Source organism: Diadema antillarum, unplaced genomic scaffold (assembly GCF_040938485.1).
Source record: "Diadema antillarum isolate AM-2024a unplaced genomic scaffold, OU_Dant_1.0 scf00000209, whole genome shotgun sequence".
In the NCBI taxonomy this organism is placed as follows: Eukaryota; Metazoa; Echinodermata; class Echinoidea; order Diadematoida; family Diadematidae; genus Diadema; species Diadema antillarum.
This window is the reverse complement of record NW_027271098.1, coordinates 566,993-593,680: the sequence shown is the minus strand read 5'-3', so window position 1 is coordinate 593,680 and position 26,688 is coordinate 566,993. Positions and strand designations below refer to the sequence as shown.

The following is a 26,688-nucleotide window of genomic DNA, read 5'->3' as shown; positions in this document are numbered from 1 at the left end:
AACACAAAAGTATAGCAATGTGCATTGATTTGATTAAGGTGCAAAAAGGGACAACAACAACAAAGCAAAACAAAACATAAGTTTGGGGGAGGGGTCAATAGGGAAGAGCAATGAGCCTTGTAAATGCCTGCTCCTAATAATCATACATAATAAATTGAAGCCTCAAAAAGAAAAGAGCAAATTTGAGAGAGAAAAAAAGATTTTTAAAAATCGAATAAAAGGCACATGTAAATTACATATGAAATTTAGAATGACAAACCAACAACAGAATATGTAAAAACCTAAAAGAAACAAAACAAAGACAGTAAATGTGATCATCACATCACCAAAAGGTGTTACTTAACATTATGTAAATGATGACTTAAAACTGATTCCAATAGAAAAATGAATGAACAAAAAATTTCAACTTTTAGTGTTTATGAGGTTGTTTCTTGAAATTTCCTGCTTGCCCCTTCTCGTGGTGATAGTGACGATGACAGACCAAAAAAAATTGATGGTGGTATTAGGGATCACCGGGGGATGAGTTTAATGTACCCTCCTTGATGGATGTGGGACATGAGATAAAGATAATGAATATGCATGACTTACACCCCTGATAAATAACTCCTCTCCCCCCCCCCTTTTTTTTTTTTTTTTGAAAGGCAGAGCCTGTCTAATGCAGTTTAAAATGTGATGGTGTCATATTTCATCAGTGAGGCCAACACTATGCAATGTGTTGTGTGTATGGCTTGGAACAGTTGCCTACATCTTCTTTGTACCAATGTGCTGTTCTTTGGTGCCGATTTACATTATTGTTATTTCTATTTATTTTTTCTTTTTCGCCTCTGCCCCAAAGGAGCAGCAAACATGTTTTCAGGTTGTCTGTCTGTCTGTCTGTCCCACCCAGATCTTGTTTTACTTCAAGAACTTCCATGGCAGGATGTACAAATGATGGTTCAGCTTGTGCTTGAAGTTTGATAGCACCCCTATTGACCATCCAGCATTATTATGCATTGTCAAGTAACAGGTGCTATCACTCAAGTAATCTATAGTATACATAGGCCTACATACTTGTATACATATTAATATTCATACATACATTTTGCATACATGCATACAGACTAACATACTAACTGTAAAACTTACAAACAACTTAAATCCAACAAACCACCAAACCAGCAAGCATGCATGTATGTACATAAAACATATTATGCTTTTCCAGTCTGCTTTGTGCTCACAGTGCATCTCATGAGTATCCCAGAAATGTGTGAATGAATGAGCGCAAGGTATTATTGTCTCTGATGTCAGAGGCAAGTGTGTCTGGAAAGGTAGACTACATTGTACCTCACTGGCTGGCAGGGAGTGATGTCATGCCTTGAGTCGGCAGAGAAGGTTGATGGCTGCTGTGTGGTAATGGAACACTGCGCCATAATTAGCCCCGCCTCATTATGGGATTAACAACGGTAGGAGCTAGGTCAGCAACAGGGGGAGAATGAACTTCAGGGATGAGTCTGAAGGGGGGTGGGGGTGGGGAGGGGGGGGGGGGTGATTGGGAGATGATATTCCCAAAGGGAGCTGACAGACAAGGAAGGCATTTGCAGTAGAAAGGACCTGGAAAGAAACAGAGGAGTCAGAAAGAAAGAGTTAGAAAGAAATACAGAAATATATAGTAGAATGAAGATAAATAGATAGAGAAAAATTGATAAAAAAGAATAAAAATCCCTTCACTATGCCTTGATGATTTTTGGTGCTGCACTGTAAAATGGAAATATGATTTCTGAAGCTTCTTTTAAGCCCTAAGACTAGCCTAGTAATTATCACTTGTATTCATGACATATAAAAGTGTTTCCTTAATATCACACAATACTTGAGGGAATGGGACTCTAAAGTAATGTAGTAATATATAATCCAACCTCTGTTATCTGGCCATGTCAGGATCGGCGCCCATCTGGATATTAAAGCGATTTGGTTAGATATGGGAGAAACAATGTTTATGTACATCCACAATGTCATGTAGCTGCCAACCCAGTGGTAACTAGTAAAGTATGCTAGCCTGCTTAGAATTATAGTGCATTTCTGGAAAATGGAACATTTTTTATGTAAAATTCGTAACATGCTTCAGTCAGGAATATAGGTAAATGTTGTGAGTTTTGTAGGAGTTTTATTTAAGTTAGAAATTATTTTTTTTAATAATACTATTTTGGTCTTTATTGCATGAACAAGTCCAGATAATAGAGAAGTCCAGATATTATTTGGCCAGATAATCAAGGTCGGACTGTATTCTGTTGTTCTTTTCTCAGACTACAAAGACTCTGGAGACTTTGTGTTATACATAGTTTCATATGAGCTTTAGATATACATTGTAATGGCCATTTTCAGTACCAATCTGCCTGAATCAATGTCAAAAGAAAGAAAAAATAAGCTGTGCGATGTTTTGAATGGGCAAAGGGGGCTGGCATTCTGAATACATACGATCGTCTGAATTGATAACCCAGAAAGCAGCCATCAGCGCCATGGAACGAATTTGTGCAATAATTGTGTATCGTTATACCGTGGACTCACTGGCCGGACTCCATTTGGCTGCTGCACGGAATTGATTAACACTGCAGTTTATGAGGGGCCTTTTGAAAATCAGAGGTGTTTCAGTGAGTCCATTGGACTGCCAGCCTTAAATCAATTGCATACGTGTATTCAATTTCCATAGATTCATTTTCTGCTAGGCATTCATTTCAATACTTGACATTCAGCATTGTGCAGCTGGATATCTCGCCAATGAATCTGTCGATTTCTCATGCTTGTAGGCCTGCATAGACTTTTTTTTTCTCATTTTCATCAGCAAACATGATTTGCAGTCTATCACAAAAACCTTCACAGTATGAAACCCTAAGATTAACTGAATGTTTTAGTCTTGCAGTACAGTTTTAGTACACTTGTGCCACGATGGACTGATATAAACTTGTTTCTAAATGTCTAGAAAATGTGAAAGAGCCAGGAATGCAACCTAGTGTTGCTGTCTGCATCATACCAAGCTACTGCAGCTTATACTGTCATCTCCAATGACATTCAGATTTTTTTTTTTCCTGTTTAGGTTATGACCTTGATTCTGATGCATATTATCACATTTCTTTTTCATTTACATTTACCTGTACATGTACTATTACCGGTATTTGAGTTCATCTTGATTTATCTGTGGTGTTTTATATGTACAAGTCGAAGCAAAGCTAATATGTTATTCAGTGAACACATGAATATGTATGTGGTGTGGTACATCTATGAAAACCTTGGTGTATGCTGGACAAAGAGAACAGGTACTCAAAAACTCAGGTTGTCGCTTTCACTAACCGATTCTCCACCCCTCCTATCCCATTCTCTCTCTCTCTCCACCAGCTCCCGCACCCAAGGCTCCGCCTGCTGACGAACCAGACAGCAGTAAACCCGTAAGTAGTCAGTCATTCACATGGCAGAATGGTAGAAGCGTTACCACTTGATGGTGATGCATTAGAATAGGCTACACCGAAAGCAATTGCATATCATATATGGGGAAAAAACAAACAACCACAACCTCATGACATACACTTTACGTGATCATCCTAGAGCGTCACTGCATCTATGCACATCTATTGAAATGTGCATGGGGGGGGGGGTGGGGATAGGGTGTGGAATTCACAATTTGATGTGGAAGATGTGAATTTTGTAAATGATGAATTTTTTGATTTTGTAGAGGCTATATTGATGTTCATCATAACTGCCGACTGTATGTGGTTTACCTTGGTTCTTTTTGTGTGACTGTGGCAGCGTGTGTTTAATTTCGAAAGCATCTCTCATTGCTAATGGCTACTGTATGTGATGGAGTGTAGTTGCATTTAATATGTTTTGGTTGTTAAAATGAAGCATGCCCTTTTTCATTTCAACTCTTCGAGTCTGGTACACCTCCCTGTTGAGTTCCATCTCGGTATGACTAAACCACCTCTCCCACCCCACCCCCCTCTTTTCGCATCCACCCCCCACTTCTCACCTCTGGAAAAAAAAAAAATGAAGATACAGACCTACATTTGCATAACATTGCAGAAATTAAGGAGTTGGTGTCTGAAGCAAAATCGGTTTTAAAATATTTTCAGAACATGTACATATTTGAATATTGATTAATGGGTCTACCCTACAGCATTCAAAGTGTGGACATATTGTGATTGATCCGCTGTAAATTTCTTCGTAATTGTGTCGTCATCGAACCCAAAGAGACATTCATTCATAATTCAGCATTTATGAGCAATTGATTTCAACTAAATGCCATCCAAACAAAAAATTTTATATCCTTTCTAATAGTAGCTAACATCTGGATGGCAACAACAGATGCACAAAGTACTGTGACAAGTCTAATGTACTCGTGGTTGAAACCCTTGCAAGATTTACAAATATTGTAATTATCTTAACTAACTCCTGTATCTCTGGAAATGTTGGTTTCAGACAGGTCTTTTGCTCTGCAGATATACATCACAAAGCAAAATTCATCCCATTTTGCAGTTAAAGGCATATGAATAATTACAGGAGTGATTGCAGGGCATTCTAAGATGTCGATTATGTAATGCGCTCCTGAATTATATTTATAAAAGTTTCATGCAATCACATGTAATGTGTACACACCAGAGATGTGAGAATTGTAGTAAGTATAAAATGGAGCCATGCTCCTGATTGGTCTTCTTTTACAATCCCCAACAGGAGAATTATAAAAATTTGAATACATTGGCTAAGTTCATTCTCATCCTATAAAGCCATATGCTAAATTTGTCATGTTCTGCCACAATATTTTTAAATGGACAGATCCTCCCCCCCCCCAAAAAAAAAAGAAGAAAAAAAGAAAGAAAGACATCCCTAATCTATTCAAAGGCATATGAACATGAGAACTAATACCCTTCTCATCACCTCCTTTGATCCCTGTTTAGTTTGCACCATCTTATCCCCTGTTATGCATGTTTGTAGTGTTAGTTATATATTTAACATGTTGTTTTGTCTACCTAATTATCCTCATCAAACATACACTTACATATGTACTTGCACAAGTGCAGTACTAGTATTTTATGTTTTTTATGCAGAGTATTGTGAATGTTGAAGAAACAATGTCCTTTTTGTTTTTTGTATTATTGTGTTACTTTGCATTTCAAACACGTTTACAAGAATCACATACCCTCTATATCACAGATATGTACAGTGTATATGCATGCATTCTAACAATTTCAGTTTAGTTTATTTGTGTTTTTTTAGTCATTTTTGTTCTGTAAAAATAAAGAAAAGCTCATCCTTGGAATTGACATATGTTATCATAATCTTTAAAATTCCACATATTACATTATGCACAGCAAATGAACTTTTTTTTTCAAAATGCAGAAAAAAATTCCTTCAAGAAATTACAAAAATGCTGCATCTATGTAATTCATGGCAACTATGAGCCTCCTTTTTTTTAAGATGCCTGATTTTTTTTTTTTTACTTTTTATTTTCCTTTTTTTATGTTACAATTTGTTGAGTTACAAGTCACAGAGTTTATGATTTCTTCCCTTGCTTGTTGCCCCTATTTTTGTTTGTATGTTTGTTCGTTTGTGTTTGCATGCTTTTGCTAATCCTACACTTCCACTATTGCCTGGTAACAGTCTGAAAAAAAGCAGAGTCCGCGAAGAGTCAGTACGTCTGCATGGAACATAAAAGCCAAAAATGCTGTTGCCAAGGCAACCGCAATGAGAGGGTTAGCCGAGGTGAGAGATTGCACTTTTTTTTCCCCCCTACTCATAAAATTAATGTGTGCTGTGCATGCGTGTCTCACCACCTCTTAACAGCGAGTGTGTGTCAAAGTAATTTCCCAGGGTGTGCATACCCAGCTAATTTATGACTTTTTAAATGCATTTAGTCTCATAGAGCAGGGATGACCATATAAATCGTATCAGTGCTGTTATCCATTTACTGAAAAAAAAGTAATAAAAAAATCAGTTACCATACAATTACCAATACTCATCAAAACCATGCTGTCATGAATTAATCCATAGAACAATCAATTACCTCATAACCACCCACTTTTCTGCACATTACTGAGTGAGTAGTTACTTTTCAGTTTGCTGTTCTTTCATCACCTTTATTAACTCACATTATATTTATGAGTGTTCGTATATTACTAATTGTCATACTTCCCCTTAAAAAATATAAACAGTTTTTTTGGTGTTTTTTTTTTTACTGTTCACTTGGGTGTAACATCCCCCACCCTAATATGTTCCCAGTCTGCCTTGTCAAATTTTGGTATGCTTTTTATTTTTCTTCCTTCTTTTTCTTTTGCACACTATAAACTCCTTGTCCTTGTTTATAAAATGTATAATCTGCATTCTTTTGCTGACATGGGTTAAAGGGCAGGTGAATATCTCCTTTAATCTTTATTTTTGAGAGATTCTGGCTCTCATTGACCCTTTAATACGTTGATCAATCCTATCAAATTTCAGGCGGGACAGAAGGCATCCTCCAAACGCACGGCATCATCAGCAACGCAGAGGAAATCCATCAGCAGACCCTCGACAGGTAGCTGGGCTTGCTTTGTTGTTTTTGTTATGATTTTTATTAATTGTCTCCATCTGCACAAATGAATTTGTAAGATCGCAATTTGCCGATCTACAATGTACCTGTTAAAGGGATCGTACTGTTTTTGTTGAGACCTAATTTGGGGTTTCTAACATTTTATGGTGAAATAATAAGAAACCTCTTATGAAATATGAAAGAGCATGTGATTCTATGTGGAATTCAACGTTTATTTGATGAAAATTGGTTTTGAAATGGCTGAGATATCCAAAAAAGAGCGATTCTAATAAAGTGTGGGACCCACACTTTGACACGATCGCTTTGTTTTACTTTGTTTTTGGATGTTTCAGTCATTCCAAACCCGATTTTCATCAGATAAACTTTGAATTCATCTTAAAATGGTGTGCTCTGTACTATATCATAAGTGTTTTCTTGGTATCTCGCAAAAAGTTAAAAGCCCAATTCTCATCTCCACCAATACTGTACCATCCCTTTAATAAACATGTCGGGAATAGCAACCAGTGGTTACTTCCATTTAACATGCCTTGTCCTCCTTGGACTACTTAGCATAACAGTGTCGGAATTTCAGAGCCTGAGCATTTGTTCCAAATTCATTGTGTCACTGTCAGCAACCATGGATAGCCTGGTGGTACTGTAGTATGGCTGCCTGGAAAGCAGTAGATGACAGGTTCGATTCCCACTGGTTCCTTTTTCTGACATATTCGTTCAGATGTAGATCAGCAGTTGCGATCTTACAAATTCGTTTGTACTACAGAGGGAGACACTTGATAAAACTCATGGCATGTCTTCACTCTTCTGCTTTGATAATATCTTGCTTTCATTTCTTGTTCATACTATTCACTGTGGTTACTCATTGTAGATGGTGGCAAAAGGCATTTGGTAATGATGATGACAACTATGACAGTCATATTTTTACCAGTTCTTTACCACGACATTGTGGTACTGAAATGGCCTACCGGCGTATTAGGACCGCGGTTGCCAGATTCAAACCCTTTGCTGACGGCACTCTAACTCCCCCACTTCCCTGCTTTGACTGGTAGCATTCCACCCGGGTTTTCATTTTGCAGCGCACACATGTTACAGGCAACGAGAATGTTAAAGTGGAGCTCCTTATCAACTACTCGTTCATTAATACACCTGGGTATACATAGAGGAGCTCGTTGTGATGGATAGGGTATCTTGAGGGATGCGGATGCTATGGCAGAGTTTGAACCCTGCACCCTCCCACTGAAAGCACTGTGCCCCAGCTACCACCCACCTCCAGGTTTTGATACCTAAACCATCTCTCTTTGTTTTCTTTTCTTTTTCATTATAAAAAGCATCAGATTTGAACTCTCAATATGTGAACAAATTGGAGGAATAGTTACTGGTAATGATTATGATAGTAAGGTAAATTTGTATACTGTAGCTTCTAATTCAGCTGTAGAGAGACATTGTGCAGATCGAGCAGTGTCAGCAGTAAAACATGCGACTGAATTGGCTATGTACACTGAAATTGAAAACGTTAAGGAGACACAAATTGTCGTCTCCTACTCCTACCTAGAGAGTGGGGAGATAACTGCCTAGCTGGTTGGGGGGATTCTGTTTAGTACTGTATATGCTATAATTTTCGCGTACATAAATTTTCGCGAATTGCTGCTGTCACACATTTTCGCGAGTGGTTAAATTCGCGATTGGGGGACCAGAGAAAATATGAAGTGGCAAAGAAAGTGTGAATTTTCAACTTACTAGCAAATAAGAATGATACTAGTTATACACTGCATGAAAAAGACTTGCCAAATTCTGCGAACTAGTAAGTTAGAATTCAACATTTTTGAAGTGGTTAAGTCCATCGCGCTAGATTTCTGACGAGTGGTCCCCTTGCGATAATGGATTGGCTCTCTACAGTATTCGTAAGTAGACGTGGACGTGCGTAAACAAGCTTAGCCAGTATGGTCTGTGCGGTAAGCCGTGACATGGTATACTGTAGTACTGAAATGTTCGTATCATCAAGGCAAGGGATTCATTTTGGAAGGTAATATTTTCGCGTGTTGTTAATTTCGCGAATAGCTCCCGACTCGCGAAATTCGCGAAAATAAACCCCCCCGCGAAATATATAGTGTATACAGTAGCTTGTGAATTATTGGTAGCAAAAGGTTTAAGGAGTCCTGGCAAATCAAAACTGCCCTGTGATAACAACAAAAGCAGACATATTAGGTTTTCTTATTTTTCTTTCTCATCATATCTTATGTTACGGTAGTGGACATGATGATCTATTAAAATGTCCCTGTTATACCTCTCCTCTCTTCCCCCCCCCCCCCCCCCCCCTCCTGCAGGGAGTGGGAACGCTGGAGCAGTAGACGAGGAGTCCTTCTTGGCAGCCTTTGAAGATGTCCCCAGTGCCTCTGTAAGCTCCTAACTCTCGTGAAAATCAAGATACTTTTGCCATTCATTTGAGTATCGTGCAAGTCTGTCCTCTCATACTGCAGTCTTTGGAAGAGTTTTTTGGGAGATCTTGAAAGCAGTCTATTCTTTTTGATAGGTTTTGATGCATTGAAATCAAATGAGAACATCTAGTCACAAAGTGAATTACAAAACTCTGCTGCAGGCACTGTGAAACTGGTGTAATGTATTGAAAAGAAGTGTTACGTGTTGTGATGCAGTACTCGGGAATGATAATGAGTGTACTTTTGAATGAGGCATTGAAGTATAACATGGGAGTGAAAGAAATACATAATAGAAAGTCTATTTTCCCCCTAACTTGCCATGAGGAACTTGCAAGGTGTTTGGACAGACGTTTTTTTTTGGTTTTTTTTAATTTAACTTGGTCATTAGGTGAACAAGTTTATTCAACCCAAGAATTTATTTGCACCAAAATGTTTGCGAAATTTGGTTATTACTCTGGAGCATTATACCACTTTTCATTTGATAATTTTCTAAAATCAGTGGAGTGTGGATTTTGACTGCGCAGTTTTCCAAAGCTATTGGGATGAAGAGGGGTTCAGAGGAGATATAACATTATGCTGATGTTCGTTTTGCTCCATCAATGTCAACAGATCTTCTCAAGCAAACAACTGGAGGATGAGCTCCACAAGGTCACCGCCATCCTCGGCAACGACAAGGAGGACTGGGAGAACAGGGTCACCACCGTGAGTATCTCAGATCGGCTTCTCATCGTCCTGCTGTGCACTGTAGCAGCTTTTATTAAACCTGTCGCCTTGTTTCCCAAGGGAACTTGCTCTGCCGTCTATCAAAATTGTTTTGGGAAAATATCCTCTTTGGAAGCGAAGAGTACATGATTGAGATGTCTTTTCCAAGTACGGAACCATTAACCCTCCCCCCCCCCCCCCATATCAAAAAGAAGAAGGAGAAGAAGAAAAGAAAATAGGAAAAAGTGTATAAAAGTACTTGCAACATTTTGGCAGCTGAATGTCATTTTATATCATTACCCTGATTGAAGAAGAAGAAAAAGAAAGAGCAAAGGGGGGGGGGGGGTAGTAAAGCTGCCAACTTTGGCAAAACTCTCCTGACAGCTTGTCAATCACCAGCCAGCATTTATTACAAATGTAAGAATTTTTTGGGGGGATGGGAAGTCGGAAATCTTTACTCTGTTGCAGTGGGATTGAAGGCTCGACGGGAACGAAAAGAAAGGAAAGCCTGTAATTTTCCTGTCTCGTTGAGGAATTGGGAGGAGTTCTGTTTGCCCATACATAGGCCTACTTTTTTCTGATATTTCCTAATGTATGCAATCTGTCAGAATTGGAGAAGAACACTAACAAATGCTGCTATGCTCTGTGCAGTCATCGAAACGAGGTGTTTGAATGAGAGGGAGCCCCACCTGAGAGTATACTGTATATATGTCACGCACGGTACTGAATCCTGCACAATATTTCGACTTGCACTGCAGTCCCAGCACCCAGGCGGAACATTTAGATCGAAGGGCAAAGTGAAACTGATGGCTGAAATGGGTCCAGTGTGACCCAGCTGTGGCATATATACGATGGCATAGATCAGTCAATTTTTAGAGCAAACGGGGGGTAAGAAGGGGGCATGCAGCAACTGAGAAGAGGACTGCCCCCTGGAGGATTAGCTGGGGAAAATTAGTCACAAATTAATGCCATACTGTCTGGAGCCGAAAAGTAAAAAAAATGGGGGCAGTTCTAAAATGACTCCACATTGTGTGTTTGATAACTGATGGATTGCAATCAGGAGGCAGGATATATTCAATTTTCAGTATTTGGGAGTGATCTCCCCGGATTGCTTCAGAAAAATAAAAGGGGGAAAAATTGAGGGGGAAAGAAAAAAAACCAGAGTGCTGCAATTTTGGCCGGGTATAGTGCAGAGTGGAGGATGTGAATTAGCGGATATGACTTTGGTCTTCAATTAGACGAAGCATGTTGTCATGGCAATTAATTACTATGCTTTTTAAGAGTATACTCCCTATCGAATGCTCCCAAATATGCAATTTCAAGGAATTCTCCACAATCGTTTTTTGTGCCCTCACCTCCCCTGTGAAGCAGAGAGGATGTAATAAATTACTCTATGATTCAATGATTGGAAAAAAAAAATACAAGTGCTTTGTTTCCGGACGGACTTTACTGTACACACTGATACATGCAGGTTTGCAGACCAATATTTTCGTGAATTGCAGTTGAACAGACATTTTCATGAGTTCTTTGTTTCAAGGTTTGTGGTCTTCTCAATATGGTAATCGCAAAAATATAAAACAACACTAACATTTAGGAGAAAGTGTGACTGCTCAAACAAACTGTTTTGATAGAATGTCGCTCGAAATGAGATCAAGTCTCAGAAAAAGTATGAGTATTCCAAGGATTTGAGAAGGGAACACGATAGCGTGACATTGGGTCTCTAATACAATTGATGTACAAGTAGTCACTTGATAATGCAATGGTAGTGCCCTGGCCAGGGACAGTGCATGGGGAGCAAATGTCCATTTTCATTTTTGTCAATATTTTTGCGTGCTCTTTTGTTTTGTTTTTTGATTGAGTGCCAATTTGGGAAATTCAAAAAATAAAACCACCGTGAAAAATTTCATCTCTTAACAGCACTCATAATTTTCATTAAAATGTTCTCTTCCCATGCATGTTTTCTAAGAAAGGAGTACTGCGAAAAATGTTTTAGCAGGTGTCGGTTTCATAATACAGAATTAATCTGTGAAATGTGATCGATAGTGATTCTTTTGTCACTTGCGTTTCTTTCTGAAGCAGAGCCCAAAAGGGATTTGTAACCAATGCTCTGTAGTGTTTAAAATCTTAGCTCTATCAAAGTCTTCCTACTATACAAGTTTGCTCAGCAGAGCGGAACAACTCCTGAGAAAAGAAGAAAAAACAAAGACACAAATGATGGTCCAAGAAATGGGGACATGGAGATGTAGAAGCATATGATGGAAAGATGGAGAGAAAATATCTTGTAAATACCTAAAACAAAGCTTTGGTAATTCCTTGGTGCTGCTCATTCTAGGATGAGATAAATACTCCCCCTAGGAAAGTATTAACCCATTGAGGACGGTTTGATATTGCTACAACACGCATTTCCCATAGACGCTTGCCCGAGTATACTCGGGACTCGTCCTCAACGGGTTAATAGCTGTGTTTTTGTTGTGTCAGTCTGTCCATCCATCCCAAGTCTTGCTCTTCTCTGTTCTGTTTTAGTTGGTTTTCAATTTTGGGGAAAGACGTTCGTAGGGAAAGCCATATATCTTGAAATAAGGTCTGACTCCATCTCTTCTTCACCCTCAGCTGAAGAAACTCCGAGCCCTGGTAATCTCTGGTGCGGCCGAGTACGAGTGCTTTGGTCCTGCCCTCAGGCAAATGGAGGAGGCCCTCGTGCTGTCCGTCAAGGACCTGAGGTCACAGGTGTCGAGAGAAGCCTGCATCACATTAGCGTGAGTTATGCACTTGTCATGTCTTCTCTCTCATCCAGGCTTTTTATTGTTGCTGTGCATCCCATATATATGAGAGCAAGTATACTGTAAAACCAAAAACATTTTTGGCACAAAATTTTCGCAAATTGGAGCCGACAGCCTTTTTTGTGGCTCGAAACTTTTGCAAATCACCACTGGTATTCAGTGCATTGTGTAGACAAGCACTTACTCATTCATTTTACTTTTCCTGATCTTGGCTGTTCGCAAAATTTATGCTAGTTTTATGCACACGAAAGTTTCTGGTTTTACAGTGCTCGTTAGCTTTGAAGCGTCCTTTGCTTGCGCACAAAAGGCTCCTTGGGGGCAAGATTAACGGACGACTGCAATCAAGATGATGGCAATTTTCTTCTTTTCTTTTTTTTGTTTCGAGCAATGTCTGCTGATGCAATTATTGCCGATCACGTCTTCTGTCATCAAAGTTTTCATTTGAGACTGTAGTACTTTATTTGCAGGGAAATCATTGCCATTTATGAAGTATTGTAGCTTCACTTTTTTTTTTAAATTGTAGTTTTTGATGGAAACAGGAAGTGATTTGAAGCTATTGGAGTAACTGTCAGTTTTGTTTTTTTCTTCAAGCTCCTCTTTGATGTAGCATTGATGTTCCATGTCATGTCAAGACGTTATTTAGTAGTTCTTTATAATGTGATTTAAAAGTCGGGAGCATTTATACACAAAGTTGAGCCAAGGAGCGCTCCTGAAGCGCTTTGACTTTTGCCCCTCTGAGTTTGTTTATACCGAGAATCACTGCTCGCCAAGAACACGTGAAGTGACAGAGAAGGGCATAAATGTCATGGTGACCTTTCAGTGCGCAGGAACTTTTAACATATAAACTGTATGCACAGCGCATGCCACATCCACTTCCGGAGCGTTCTAAATGTTGGTGACCATTTATACAGAGTTTAGAGTGCTTCAGGAGTGCTCCTGATCCCAGCCTTGAGAGGGGCATATTAAACTTTAGAGCACTCCAGGGCCCAATTGTCTGTTAATGCAGATCTCAGAGGGCCTCTGTAGCACTCCTGGGCCTTGTTTTATGAAGAGTTATAATTGATTATATAGTTGATTTCTATGATAAGTCTATGGCAGCCTGTGTGGTAAGCGAATTTATAATAGATTATGTATTTTGATAAAACGGGGTCCTGGACTGCTCTAAGTGCTCTGTACAAGTGGATACAAATTCGTGATGGAATTTCGCTCTGCAGATTGAGTGGCAGATTTTAGTTAAATGTTGAGCTGGTATTTGTTCAAGAGTTGAACATAGTATGCTAAAATGAAGAATTGATCCGGGGTGTATGATGGGAGCATACAGTACATCGTGGTTTTCGTTTAAATCTTCCAGTCTCGTCTTCAGATGATTCAGGTGCTCCTCGTTCTATCTCCATTTCTGCAGGTTTCTGTCAGTTCGTCTAAGGAGACAGTTTGACCATGCGGCAGAGGTCGTTCTGCCCCACCTATTCCTCCTCATTCAGAACAGTGCAAAGGTCATGGCAACGTCAGGAGTAGTCTCATTAGATTTCATTGTTAGGGTGAGTATGTTGTCCTTGTAACTGTAAGCATGAATTTACCTCATTCTGCCCACATATATTTGAAAATGACGGTCGCATGATAATTTTTGATTGAATGGTAATAATGAGTGACAGCATTATGTCAGATGCTGCCCTCTTGTGAGTTAGCCCGATGAGTTCTGTGGGCTGTGACAGTTTGTTGGGTGGGCGTGCATCTACAGCAAGCAAACTATTTTTAATGCCAAAGGAACCCCACATTGGAAAAAAAAAAAGAATGGCAGGGAATATAGGAGAAAAAGGAAGGAAGGGGTAGGGATGAGACCTGTCTATTCAAACTGAGCTCAAAATGATGAGTTTGTTTATTACTCAACTCTTTACGTGCCATGGTGTAAACCCAATGTGTACCACATTATTCTGAGACAGCAACGTAGTCATGCTTTTTGAATACGTTTTGTTCTTCAAATCTATGTAGATTTTATGAATTTTTGTTACCGGGACATGTAAGAAGCAAAGCTGTACAGAAAATGCCAAGCGTTGCTTTGATGTAAATTGTATGACAAATATGTGATTGCTTTTCTTTCAAATGACCAGTGACTACATTCTTTTACAGACATGACTTTTGCACACAAAACAGTGATAAAAACGAAAAATTCACTCGCAGATCCAGTAGGAAACACCCCGTGATAGTCAGTCAAACTGAGAGTAGTCTGAGCTCAGACTTAAATGTACCTTTTGGGAAATCATGCTGAATATGGAGAGGGCCTTTGTACAAGCGCTTCCTAACAATTCGATATGAATTCATAATTCATATTTTACTCCTTACCTCGATGAAGATGCAATTCATGTGAATTATGTACTCTTTCCATTCTTCACTGCAGCATACACATTCTCCAAGGCTTATACCCATCTTCAAGAGTAATGCGACATCCAAGTCAACTTCCATCAGAAAGTAAGTCATTTCGCCTTGTGCAAGTGAAATGTTGATGAGCGACATAACTGACACTGAATTGTTCCGTCATGTAACCAGAATCTGTCTTTCGGACTTGCAGAAAAACTTGTAATTCAAAGTGACTGATATGTGTGTGATCAGCAGGATAGGCCAATATCTGTTCATTGCGTGTATGACAGCTCTCAGCTCTATCAAGTGTACCAGTTGAGGAATTTTCTTTCAAGAGGGAAAGAGTGTATTCTGATGTTTAGCCACTGTCATTGTGTGTATCAGTAATGTAAAAAGATGCTAGCTGACTTGATACACATATATGTGAAAACTGAGGTTGAGCACTGCTTCATTGTCGATACATTTCATATGCGTATATTGTGTGAGCAGCAGTAAATGCATTTTGAATCTCATGTGGGGGCATTGGCAAAGCAACATTCAGGTGATTGAGTGTGTTGATAACAGATCGACTGAACATCAAGTACTAGAACTCTCCTTCCTCTTGGCCTGTATCAACTCACAGGCAATCATACAGCATCATCAACACGATTCTCAATGGGTGGGACACACACGCCCTGGAGAGGCACGCCACGCTGCTGTCAGAAGCTATCCACAAGGGTATTGAGGATGCAGACTCCGAGGCCAGAGCCTTGGCCAGAAAGTGAGTGGTTCTTTCTTCCGTAGTCATTTCTGTTTTGAGGGTTGAGGAACATGGTTGTCTTTGTGTGCAGTGTCAAAAGCAGGTCTTCCTGTGGTACGTATTGATATGCTAACAACAATAACAACGATCACAACAGCAGCAGCAGTAGCAGCAACAACAACAACAACACCAACAACACCAATACCAGTAACACCACCAATACCAACACCACCAACACCAACAACACTACCACCAACACCAGCAACAACACCAACACCACCAACAACACCAACACCACCAACAACACCAACACCACCAACAATACCAACACCACCAACAAAAACATCAACACCAACAACACTACCGACAACACCACCACCACCGCCTCCAACAACAACAACAACTTGAGGGTTAGCCTCTTCAGTGTTGCCGCTGCTCTACTAGAGGGCCCTGCCATCATCATTACACTAGCATTGCCAGGTGCCATTTACTGTATACGCTATAATTTTCGCGTACATAAATTTTCGCGAATTGCCGCTGTCACACATTTTCGCGAGTGGTTAAATTCACGATTGGGGGACCAGAGAAAATATGAAGTGGCAAAGAAAGTGTGAATTTTCAACTTACTAGCAAATAAGAATGATACTAGTTATACACTGCATGAAAAAAACTTACCAAACTCTGCGAACTAGTAAGTTAGAATTCAACATTTTTGAAGTGGTTAAGCCCATCGCGCTAGATTTCTGACGAGTGGTCCCCTTGCGATAATGGATTGGCTCTCTACAGTATTCGTAAGTAGACGTGGACGTGCGTAAACAAGCTTAGCCAGTATGGTCTGTTCGGTAAGCCGTGACATGGTATACTAGTACTGAAATGTTCGTATCAAGGCAAGGGATTCATTTTGGAAGGTAATATTTTCGCGTGTTGTTAATTTCGCGAATAGCTCCCGACTCGCGAAATTCGCGAAAATAAAACCCACGCGAAATATATAGCGTATACAGTATACACCTGGGTCGAGAAGGACATGGTGGGAAAAAACATCTAGATTAAGGGCATAGGCACTTGACAGAAATCGAGCTCAGGATTTTCAATTGAAAGTCAAGAGTCCTATTCACTATGCCACAGCACCCCCGCACACACACAATTTAGAATGGCTGTTTAATATCTTGTGTCAAACATTTGCTTTGGGTTGAATGGACCGATGTGATAATTTCCTAAATGGTGTAGCAAATATTAAAATGACCCATGAACAATGCTTAATTGATATCAACTTGTTTGAAGGGGATTCTTTGTGAGATGAACAGTGCCCATGCAGAATATGCAAAACTGGAATGCTGACACACATTGAAACCAAAATGAAACAAACTTTTATGACTGGCCTTTCCCATTGAACCAGTAGGTTTGCTTTGGCTCCTCCTCACAGTTCTCATAAATTCCTAGTCGTTTTTTTGACTTATCTTTGTAAATTCAATGTTACGAACGATACAAAATGAAATGGGAAAGAAAGTTTGAAATGTAGATACAAAAATGAGAATATTAAAGTGAGATGAATAAAATGTTGAATTTGCCCCCGTTCTTCATTTTTCCATCTCCCACCTGTCGCTCGCTACAGGGCCTTCTGGAAGTACTCTGAGCACTTCAAGAGCCAGGCGGACAAGCTGTTCCACAGCCTGGACGCCTCCAAGCAGAAGATGCTCCAGGGGGAGCTGAGCCAGGCCTCCAGCACCACCTCCCTGGACGGGCGCCCCCTCTCGCGCGCCTCGAGTGCCAGCTCCCACGAAAACCTCAGGTTGGCAAGGGACTATAAGTACGCAACACCACTCCCAAGACTCTTCTTTTTGATTTGCAGTGTTTCTGTTTGCACTTTTTATGTTCGCTTCTTTTATAACCCCCTCCCAAATCTCCCTCGCTTCTGTCATCTATGCTACTAACAAATGGAAACTTGCATCACTAATCCATTTTTTCCTGATTGACACGCCACCCACCCCATACATAATTTCTCCCCGCCTGCATTTATATTTGATTTAAAGATTCTTTTGTGTTTATTGCATGACTTCATTCTGTTTCACGTTTGCTGGAAGGAAGTACAGGCTGCAGCCTTCGTTTGCAAAGCATCGTGGGTGATGTTCAGTAATGTTTAACCGGAAGTCTTAATTTCAAGCGCGTTCTTACAAGCCTTGAAACGTTGGCTACTCAAATCTGATATGTGGTACTTTATATACATCAGGTAGTTTAAAACTAGGATTTGAATGTTAGCACTTTACAGTGTTCAACATGGGAAGTGATATAAAGTGGATGAAAGAAATGAAATGGAAGTAAGTAGTTGATTTATGCCTTCAAGAGACCAGACATAATAATACAGCAAAATGATGGCATTGGTGTGATGGTGGTGTACAAACTGATGAAAAGTCAGAGGCTCTAATTAAGTGGTTTATCAAAATACACTGCTGGTGGAAGCATGGTCTCTTCTGTGTAAAATCAGTGGGAATTTCAAAATCTTGTAGAAAAAAAAAAGTTTGAAGTGAAATGGCAGGGTGGAATATGTTAGATCTCTTAATAACTATGAGAAAAACATGTCTGTGTCATTTTGTTGATCTATCACCAAATAGTAAGGAGTATGACTTGATCTTGAATGACCTTTTCATTTTGACAATATATTATCAGCACATTTATTGTCATGACTTGAAGATAATGAAAAAATGTAATGCATCAAATGAAGGGAAGTCAGATATCTGCTCCTACCTCCCCTACTTTTCCCTGATGACACTGCTTTGCTTTAATGGTTGTCATTTTGGAAGTCTTGCATAGATCCTGTGCACGTATGCTGCACAGTGGGCAAAGAAATTTCTCCATTTTTACATTCTTTTTTTTTTTCTGTTAGCTGAGTTCGTTCCAGGTGCCAGGATTCTCAGTTTTTTGTAAACAAGGCTGTCTGTGTTTCCTTTCTTCTTGAACCACTCTCCCCCTGCCCCCCCCCCAGAAGAAGTCCTATGTCATTGGTAGACACCCATTCACCATCTGCTCCCTCCCAGCCCCCTCACTCATCAAATTACTACCCCCTTGCGTGACCTGATACTGTCGGATGCGTGCCGTGTGGTCACTAATTTGTTTGCGAAAATTTCCTCTTCCCTCACCCCCCCCCCCCATTTTTTTTTTTTTTCGGGGGGGGGGGGGGGTGGTTAATTGGTTGTCATGCCTGCAGACTGTAAATTACACCGCAAGAAGAGAAGGTGTAATGATATCTGCTTATCTTCGGCACATTATTTGCGGGAGAGGATATTTTGTTTTGTCGGAACAGACATGCACCTGCACCTCTGGCACAAGGCAATTTAGCGCTTCCACAAAAACAAGTTAGTGACCATCAAACTTTCGGTATACAGCGCATCCATCAAAACACTTTTCATATTTGCATCTGGTAGCATTTGCCGAGTTTGTGCGTGAATTGAGAATTGTATTGTCATTTATCTTGTTTTTACAAGCACACATGCCTCCATCATTGAGCAGATTGTTGTCCAAGTGTCATCCAGAGATATGCATTCTTTGAAAGTGCTAATGGTAATGGTTACCATAATGATAAGCAAAATACTCTGAATTGATTAGATGTTGCCCAGCTGCTAATGAGAAAACTACAATTATTAAGAGCTGTGACTTTTGTAGACTGTTTTACACAATGTGACCTTGGAGCTTAGCACTGAGACTGCAGCTTGTTAATATTGAAGAGAGTCACTGCATGTTGTAATGTTATTCATGAGACGTGAATAACAGTCACATAGCAGGTTACCATGAAAAAAAAAAAAATGAGCTCCTTATCTTCAGCACATGTCGGGCTAAAACTTTAATTGTGATGTAACACAACGACATGAGCGATCCACAGATATGCATGACAAATGGTATATTTCCAGACATTATTTGAAGAAGCACCAAGTCAAGGCATACCAAATCTGCCTATTTCAAGGATGACGAATTATATCAGTGGTGTCAATGAACTTGTAGCTTGTTAAGATATAATACATCCTTAAGTCTTCTGTGGCAAAATCTCTTCCACAAAATTTCATATGTGTGCAACCATTGCAAAACCAAAACAGCTTTATCATAGTCCATTTTAAACTGTCTCAGGAGCCTTACTATGCAACATGAGATCTTCTTATGTCTTGCCTGATTTTTCCAAATTGTCTGCTTCTTGCAGTATGACAAAAAAGAAGAAAATGAATAAAAACAAAAGATGTATGTATGTGTGTTTACCATAATATCTACCCAGACATCACAGTAGCTATGTAGACAGTTGTGACCGCCTGCTCAAAACCCACCAAGAGTCGAAGATATGAATTTTATGTAATGGACCAAAAATACACTTGTATGCCTTTTGGGTTGACCAACTTGAATTTTTAAAGGCTGTCTCACCTGACAGAGAAGTCTTTTTCTTCTTACTGTCATTTTTTTAAAAACACTAAGTAGAAATTCATTTTGGGCTACTTTTTGTGGGTTTTGAGCTGGGCGGTCTTATTTGTCTCTCATACCAAGTGATTACATGAATACCATGTTGTCTTGTGTACGGAGTATTAGAGATGAATTTGATCTGAAGTATCCGTGTACTTTACATTCCAGGCATTGCAGTGTGTGCATGGCCCGTGTGAATGCCTTTTTTTTTTTGTATATTCTTTTTCTATTGCCCTTATCTGAGTGATTTGAATGAGAGAAATGTTCTTTGAATTTAACCAATTTCTGTCTCTGAATGCATCATTAACCATTCTTGTTCACTCTTTGTAGGATCAGGCATACTGCTTGACGAATCCAAAGCCTTTTGTGGTGTATCTGTCAGTGAGAAATACTCACTACCACAGCACAAATAGACATATTGCAGTCAAATGCAGAAATTGCATTGTCATATAAACGTGGTATTTTCTTCTTGTTTGTTTGTTGTTGTTATTGTTTTTTTTTTGGGGGGGGACAATGGACAACTCCAAGTAAAGGCGAAGGAAATCATTTAATAAAAACTCAATTCAAACTATTTGCTTTGTCAGATATCTTACTGCCATTCTTTAAGAATTCTTTTAGAATTTTAAAACCTGCCATCAGAATCATTTTTTCAATTTGATCCTGTATATTATTGTGGTATTTAATGGAATATATCATTTACTTTAAGGCAAAGGTGTCAACAAAAATGACCTCAGACCGAACTTCTTGATTTCGCCAAATTATGATTAAGTAAATATGATTAAATTAATGATTAAAATAATGTTTTCCATTAGCTTACCCATACTTTTCCCTCATATTCAACTGTGAGCAAGTAATCTTTTGAGTACTCATACATGTATATGGTCTTTTGACAAATTTTTGAATTTTTTGTTCTTATAAAGTTATACGGTAAAATAGCTGGTCAGTTACATCCCATGTATTAAACAGTGCAATATCAGTCATACATAAAACATTCTTAACCTTGTGCATCGTAAGTCATTCCACCCAAAACCTCTAGCTGGGTTCTAAAAGCAATGCTTGAGAAATGCACAATTATCAAAATTGGAAGGCGACGCGCACATTGTGCAAGGACTTTTGGTTCGTCATGCAGTGTCAGGCCGAGCATTTAACCCAGACTGCCATTTGACTTGGAGTCTCCGTCCCATTTAACACTCTCTTCTTCTGGGATATTTCCTTCTCTCACTATTCTTCTGCCTGCCTACGATGCATTTGACATCTATCATACAGCACGGTGTAAGTTATGATACTCTGGTGTCTCCTGTTTTTTCATACTGCATTATCATTCAATTTTGGAGTAGAATCACTGTGTTTTTAAAATGTCATTATGAGTGTTGTGATTGTGTTCTTCACTAATATTATGAAACCTTTCTTGAATCATTGTCTGTGTGTTCCGTTCATTTTGTTTATGTTCTGTGCCTGTTTGAAAAAATTACGTGTTTGTAGTTTTCTTTTTCTTAAACATGTAACAACTGTAGTTTGCAAAACAATGAGTGAAAGCTTGTTTTACGGAAGTAATTTTTTTTTTTTTTGCTATAACTTTAACCTCCTTCCTTATATTGAAACAACTACCCAGGGATGATTATATCTGTAGATCAGATATATATACATGTATGTAGATCCAAACAGAGTTTGTAAGATGATAACATGCTGCAAATGATAGGCTTGACACATTAATTCTTACCATTCATTATTATGTGTAGTTTCTATATAAGGCACTAATAGAATAAAGAATGATTATTGGACTAGTACAGAGATGTATGACAAATGTCGAACAAAAAAAAAGAGAAAAAAGATTGATTAAAAAAATCAGTGATCTGCATGAGAAACATAATTGTTTGCACGTGCATACTCATACTATTGATTTTATTAATAGTGGAAGCAATGCATACAATACACATATTTTGATAAATCACCTTTTTCATTGACAAGATCTATCCATCATATTTTTTTGTGATTCCTAAAACCCCGGTATGCAATGTTTTAATCCAAATCACCTCAGGACGGCAAGTCTGCCAAGACGCTCTGTGGCATCGCGGTCAAGCCGAGCCTCCGAGTCTGGTGAGTGGTTTGGGCGACATTTTTCCCCTCATTTTATGCCATCACATAGAACTTTAATATACTTGATTTTTTTTTTTTTAATGCAAAACTGCTTTTGCTTCTCATTCTTGGAAATTTCCCTCTGAATCTACCTGTATGTTTAGTGGAGAATTCTCAGCAGTAGATATATCTGGCAGTAAAGGCTGTACAGCTTAAGATATAAAAGGCAAACACACAGAAATAATAAATGTATGAAAGCAACATAACACCCAGAAACCAGAAAAGAATCAACAATGCTCCTGCACATGGGTTAACTTTTTCCTCATCAATAGTCTTTCATTAATTTTTTTGTTTTTCAATTTTGAGGTAGTAAATGGTCCAGGATATGAGCGGCATTTAGCATTTTGGCTATCATGCAAACCCTCAAAAACTTTCATAGCGAAATTTTATTGTACAGTCTGCTCGTGTGTAGATGGTCCAATGGGGTAGAATTATGAAGGCTAGATTTGGTATCTGCATATAACGGCAAATAGTCAATAGGCACTTAATATCGGTTCCTTTGCAATGTACATACCTTTTAAGTTATCAGAATCTGAAGGGTAGTGTTGTCTGTCCGAGAATATAATTCTTCCTATCCCAAGAAATGTTCCCATACTGTTGTGCATGGTCATGTAATAGCTTTAGGTTAGTGCACACATAGACGTGTGTGTATGCAGATGCAAAGCATTATCATAAAAGTGTGCTTCTTAGGCCAAAAAAAAAAAATTGTTGCATTGGCATAACCCGCCCGACCCTAAAAATTCCGCCGACCCCATGTTTTTTTATTATTTTTTTTTGCTATCGATATCAAATATCTTGTTGATTGCGATCGCGATCGCACAAACCCGGAAGTGGAAACGGCTCTGGGGATATCGGATGTACGAGGGAGAGATCTAGCGCCTCGCATAAGCCTTCCTTGATCAGTATGTCATCTGTTTCCAACACAGACACGTACTCTAACAAGATTTATTCAGTGTATACGTAGCATTCAGACTGCGATGTATTGTGCACAGTTTTGCCATAGGTTTCTTGTGTGGAGAACTTACACGAATCTGTATATGTGGGACTGTTATAGAGATCGCCGTGTGCGATGAAAAGATCGTACATATGGGTCAATTTGCATCTATCTTATCTAAGTCAAAATAGTAAAATATGAAGTGAAAACATTCAGGATAGGGATTTCAACATCTTTAAATTCTGTGAAGGGGTATAATTCCAGTAATATCAGCCTCATAAATGATTTGTAGAATAGATGAATACAGCACATTCGGTGCAGCAGTTGTAACTGTTTACTGAGCTGAGCACGAGTTTTACACGTAAAATGCAGGTAGCAAAAAAAAAAAAAAAAAAAAAAAAAAAAAATCCGCCCGATCGACCCTATTTGAAAATCTCATGTTACGCCAATGCAACAATTTTTTTTTTTTGGCCTTATATGTGAAGGCACATTCACTGAGGAAGAAACCAAATCATGGTGGGCAGTGACGACAATCTCTGTGCACTATCTTCTGTTAGTGGACCCAAGTGTCTGTAAATTATTTTCCCAGATTGCTTTTGTCATTCAGAACAATTCAGAGATATTCAGAGGATCGGAATTACGACTCGATTTAGGTCTCTGATTTTGGATACACCCAAAGTGTAAAACTTTCATTCTTCCTTGAAGCTTCTACCTCAAGGGCCTGAATTCACGAAGGTGGTACATTTGAAACCATGGTTTAAACTATGAACAATTTGTATGGAGCGCCAAGTGAGGCATGGCCTATTTGGTTATGAAATCAGTCATTTCGTCGAAATCTTGTCATTTTGTTACGAAATGGTCATTTCATCAACAAAATGACTGATTTCGTATTTAACAAAATAGGTCATGCGACACTTGGCGCTCCATACAAATTGTCCATGGTTTAAACCATGGTTTCAATTGTACCACCTTCGTGAATTCGGGCCAAGGTGTGTCTTTTCTGTATGGAAACTGTCTGGGTGTAAACCCGTTACTGTAGTGTTATGACAATGTCAGTAGTAGTCCTACTCAGCTCTGAAAGCATGCCCAGTACATGCATGATCTATAGCATGCACATCATCTCTTTCAGTGTAGCCAGTGTAGCTAGAATCTGGATAACAAGATATTACTTAATGAACACATCAAAATAACCATAAGGCATATATTGTATTTGGAGAATGTTCAAGCTATTTTGTAGGTTGGACTTACAGTGTTAACACTGCTGACTTCCTTTTGCTTCAAATTTCCTTTAAAGTTGGCCATTGTGAAATCCTTTGAGTTAAATGAAATCCTACTTACCAGTAATCAGTAGATATCTGCTGCTGTCAAATTGTTTTATCGTATGTAGGCTTTACCCAAAAACTTCTTAAACAAGAAGTGAATTCAAATCTAGTAAAGAGATATTTTAATGTTCCATGAAAACTCAAAGCAATTTCAAAGCGATATCATTCACTCATCTGCTTTGCCAGAAATGATTTGCAGTGTTCATATACCATGTCCAGTTTCTGCATGCAGTTTGCTTTCATATCTTTACCTGTTTGTTGAGAGCTTGAGAAATACACTAACAGTGTGTTCTTATGGCAAAGAATCGAACAGACAACTGCTTGTGTAGAGTGGCATGTGTAGAGCCTTATCACAATAGACTGATACCTGATGCCACAGAGGCGTACAATCTGTTTATGCGTCATCAACAATGCATATAATGCAAGCCCACCCAGGGCAACAACAAAAATGACACTTGAGATTCAAATATTGCTAGTTACTGATTAATTCATGTTTGGAAACCTCAAAGTGCCCTGGATAGAGATATATGCTTGCAGACTTGATGCATAAGAAAGGAAAAAAAAATAGAATTTTGAAATTATGCAGGTAGCATAGGTATATGATCTATGCAATCATAGTCACAATGGAATGCTACTCTGGTAGTGCAGTCTTAGGGTAGTATGTTTAGATTGGCAGAGTGTAGATTGAGATTATTTGAAATATCTATATTAGTAGTACATCATATAGTTAGATTTTGTCTGCACCATCATTAGTTGCTAGATGCACATTTGTCTGTTCCTTTCTATGCTCTTCGATTGTTGATTTCCTAACAAAGGTTGTTTTCAAAATTTTCTCTCTCATTTGTTCCCTTTCCATTTACTATCTACATTCCAACTAACGGGTTCATTTCATAAACATCTCACTTTAATATGGTGGTGGTTATCATGATATACACTCCATCCACTTCATGATAATCCATGCTTGCTACTATCATGCCATTCGTAAACACAAAAAAACCAAAAATGCATATGACATGTACATACACACACACCACACACTTACGCACACACGCAATCTCACATAAACCTCCGAACATATGCACAGCAGACAAGCCTGCCCTCTTGAGTCAGCGTTCCAGCAGTGAGATCAACCTCGCGGCGGCGTCTCGGGCTCGGTCACGCTACTCCACAGCCAGCCAGCGGGCCGCGAGTGGGGCGGCGGCTCGCATTTCTAGATCTAAATCCACCTCTAGAGAAAGCTTGGGTAAATCTAACATCTGGCATAGTGTACGGGGCGCCATCACACCAAACTTGACCACGACACGGCGACATGATGTGATGGCATGCCACATCACATTGGCACACAACTTTCTTTACGCACAGATCACTCTGTGACCGCAGCATATTATGAATTAAAGGAAACAAGCCAAGTAATTAAAAAAAAAAATTAAAAAAACAGCTTTCAGAGAATCATTGCTTGTTCCTCTCTCACACCAGACATCAATTGTCCATGGAAGCTCAAGGATAGCTTGTCATTGATTGGTCCTTCTTGCAAAGTACAGAGATGACATATGTCACAAAGGAAAATATTGCAGTGCCATGCAACATGACCCATCGTTGAGTCAGATTTGGTGTGCTTTGGGCCCCATTCTTTCTAATTGTTTGCCATTAATTTTCCTTCTCAATGACAGATGTTCTTTTTTTTTCCATTTTGCTTCTGATATCTTTCACCTTTTTAAGTAGTGAGTGCAGTAATATCTCACCTAACATCATCTGGAAAGTATGGTACAGTGTGCTAGATTGAAAATCAGGGTGTGCAGTTCTGTGACAGTTTGCACCTTAGTTTAGAGCTTGGTGAAGATTATGAACTGTGTCCATACCAATTGGCAGTGGTACAGTTTACTGTCAACTCAGTTAAAGATGTTTTAATACAAAAAAAAAAATGCATTTCATTTGAGGGTGTCCAATCATTGCAGCTGCATCAAATGTTAAAAAAGAGCAAAGCGAAGTATATACTGTTGTTGCCAGTCTAGAGTAGCGGCACTTAATGGCAAGATTTGAAATCAGTGTTATTGCTATGATAGCAAATTGGCACCACATTTGCCAGCTACCCAGCCATTGATGCAAGCACATTGAATTAACACAGCTCCATCACTCATGCTTTTTTTCTGTAGTGTTTTGATATCATTGCTGTTGTTCTTGTAAAAAAAAAAAATAGATGAGTAAATAAAGAACACAAAAAAGCTATGCACTTTGAATCATGGAGTACAAAGCAGAGTATTTCTTCTGTCTCTCTCTTTTTTGAGCCAATAATTAGTCAATGATAAA

General features: G+C 39.0%; 1 protein-coding gene across 1 annotated transcript in view; it reads left to right on the top strand.

Annotated features, from left to right (window-relative positions):
- The first annotated feature begins 5,575 nt into the window (after nucleotides 1-5,575).
- Nucleotides 5,576-26,688, top strand: part of LOC139724250 (CLIP-associating protein 2-like) — a 71,427-nt gene continuing 50,314 nt past the window's right edge. Inside the window, exons 1-11 of the mRNA XM_071635393.1 lie at nucleotides 5,576-5,724; nucleotides 6,457-6,532; nucleotides 8,866-8,936; nucleotides 9,586-9,678; nucleotides 12,289-12,434; nucleotides 13,861-13,996; nucleotides 14,854-14,924; nucleotides 15,436-15,573; nucleotides 17,165-17,359; nucleotides 22,028-22,086; nucleotides 25,469-25,624. Coding sequence (XP_071491494.1) covers nucleotides 5,707-5,724; nucleotides 6,457-6,532; nucleotides 8,866-8,936; nucleotides 9,586-9,678; nucleotides 12,289-12,434; nucleotides 13,861-13,996; nucleotides 14,854-14,924; nucleotides 15,436-15,573; nucleotides 17,165-17,359; nucleotides 22,028-22,086; nucleotides 25,469-25,624 — 1,159 coding nt within the window. The 5' untranslated portion in view covers nucleotides 5,576-5,706. The remainder of the gene's footprint in view (nucleotides 5,725-6,456; nucleotides 6,533-8,865; nucleotides 8,937-9,585; nucleotides 9,679-12,288; nucleotides 12,435-13,860; nucleotides 13,997-14,853; nucleotides 14,925-15,435; nucleotides 15,574-17,164; nucleotides 17,360-22,027; nucleotides 22,087-25,468; nucleotides 25,625-26,688) is intronic.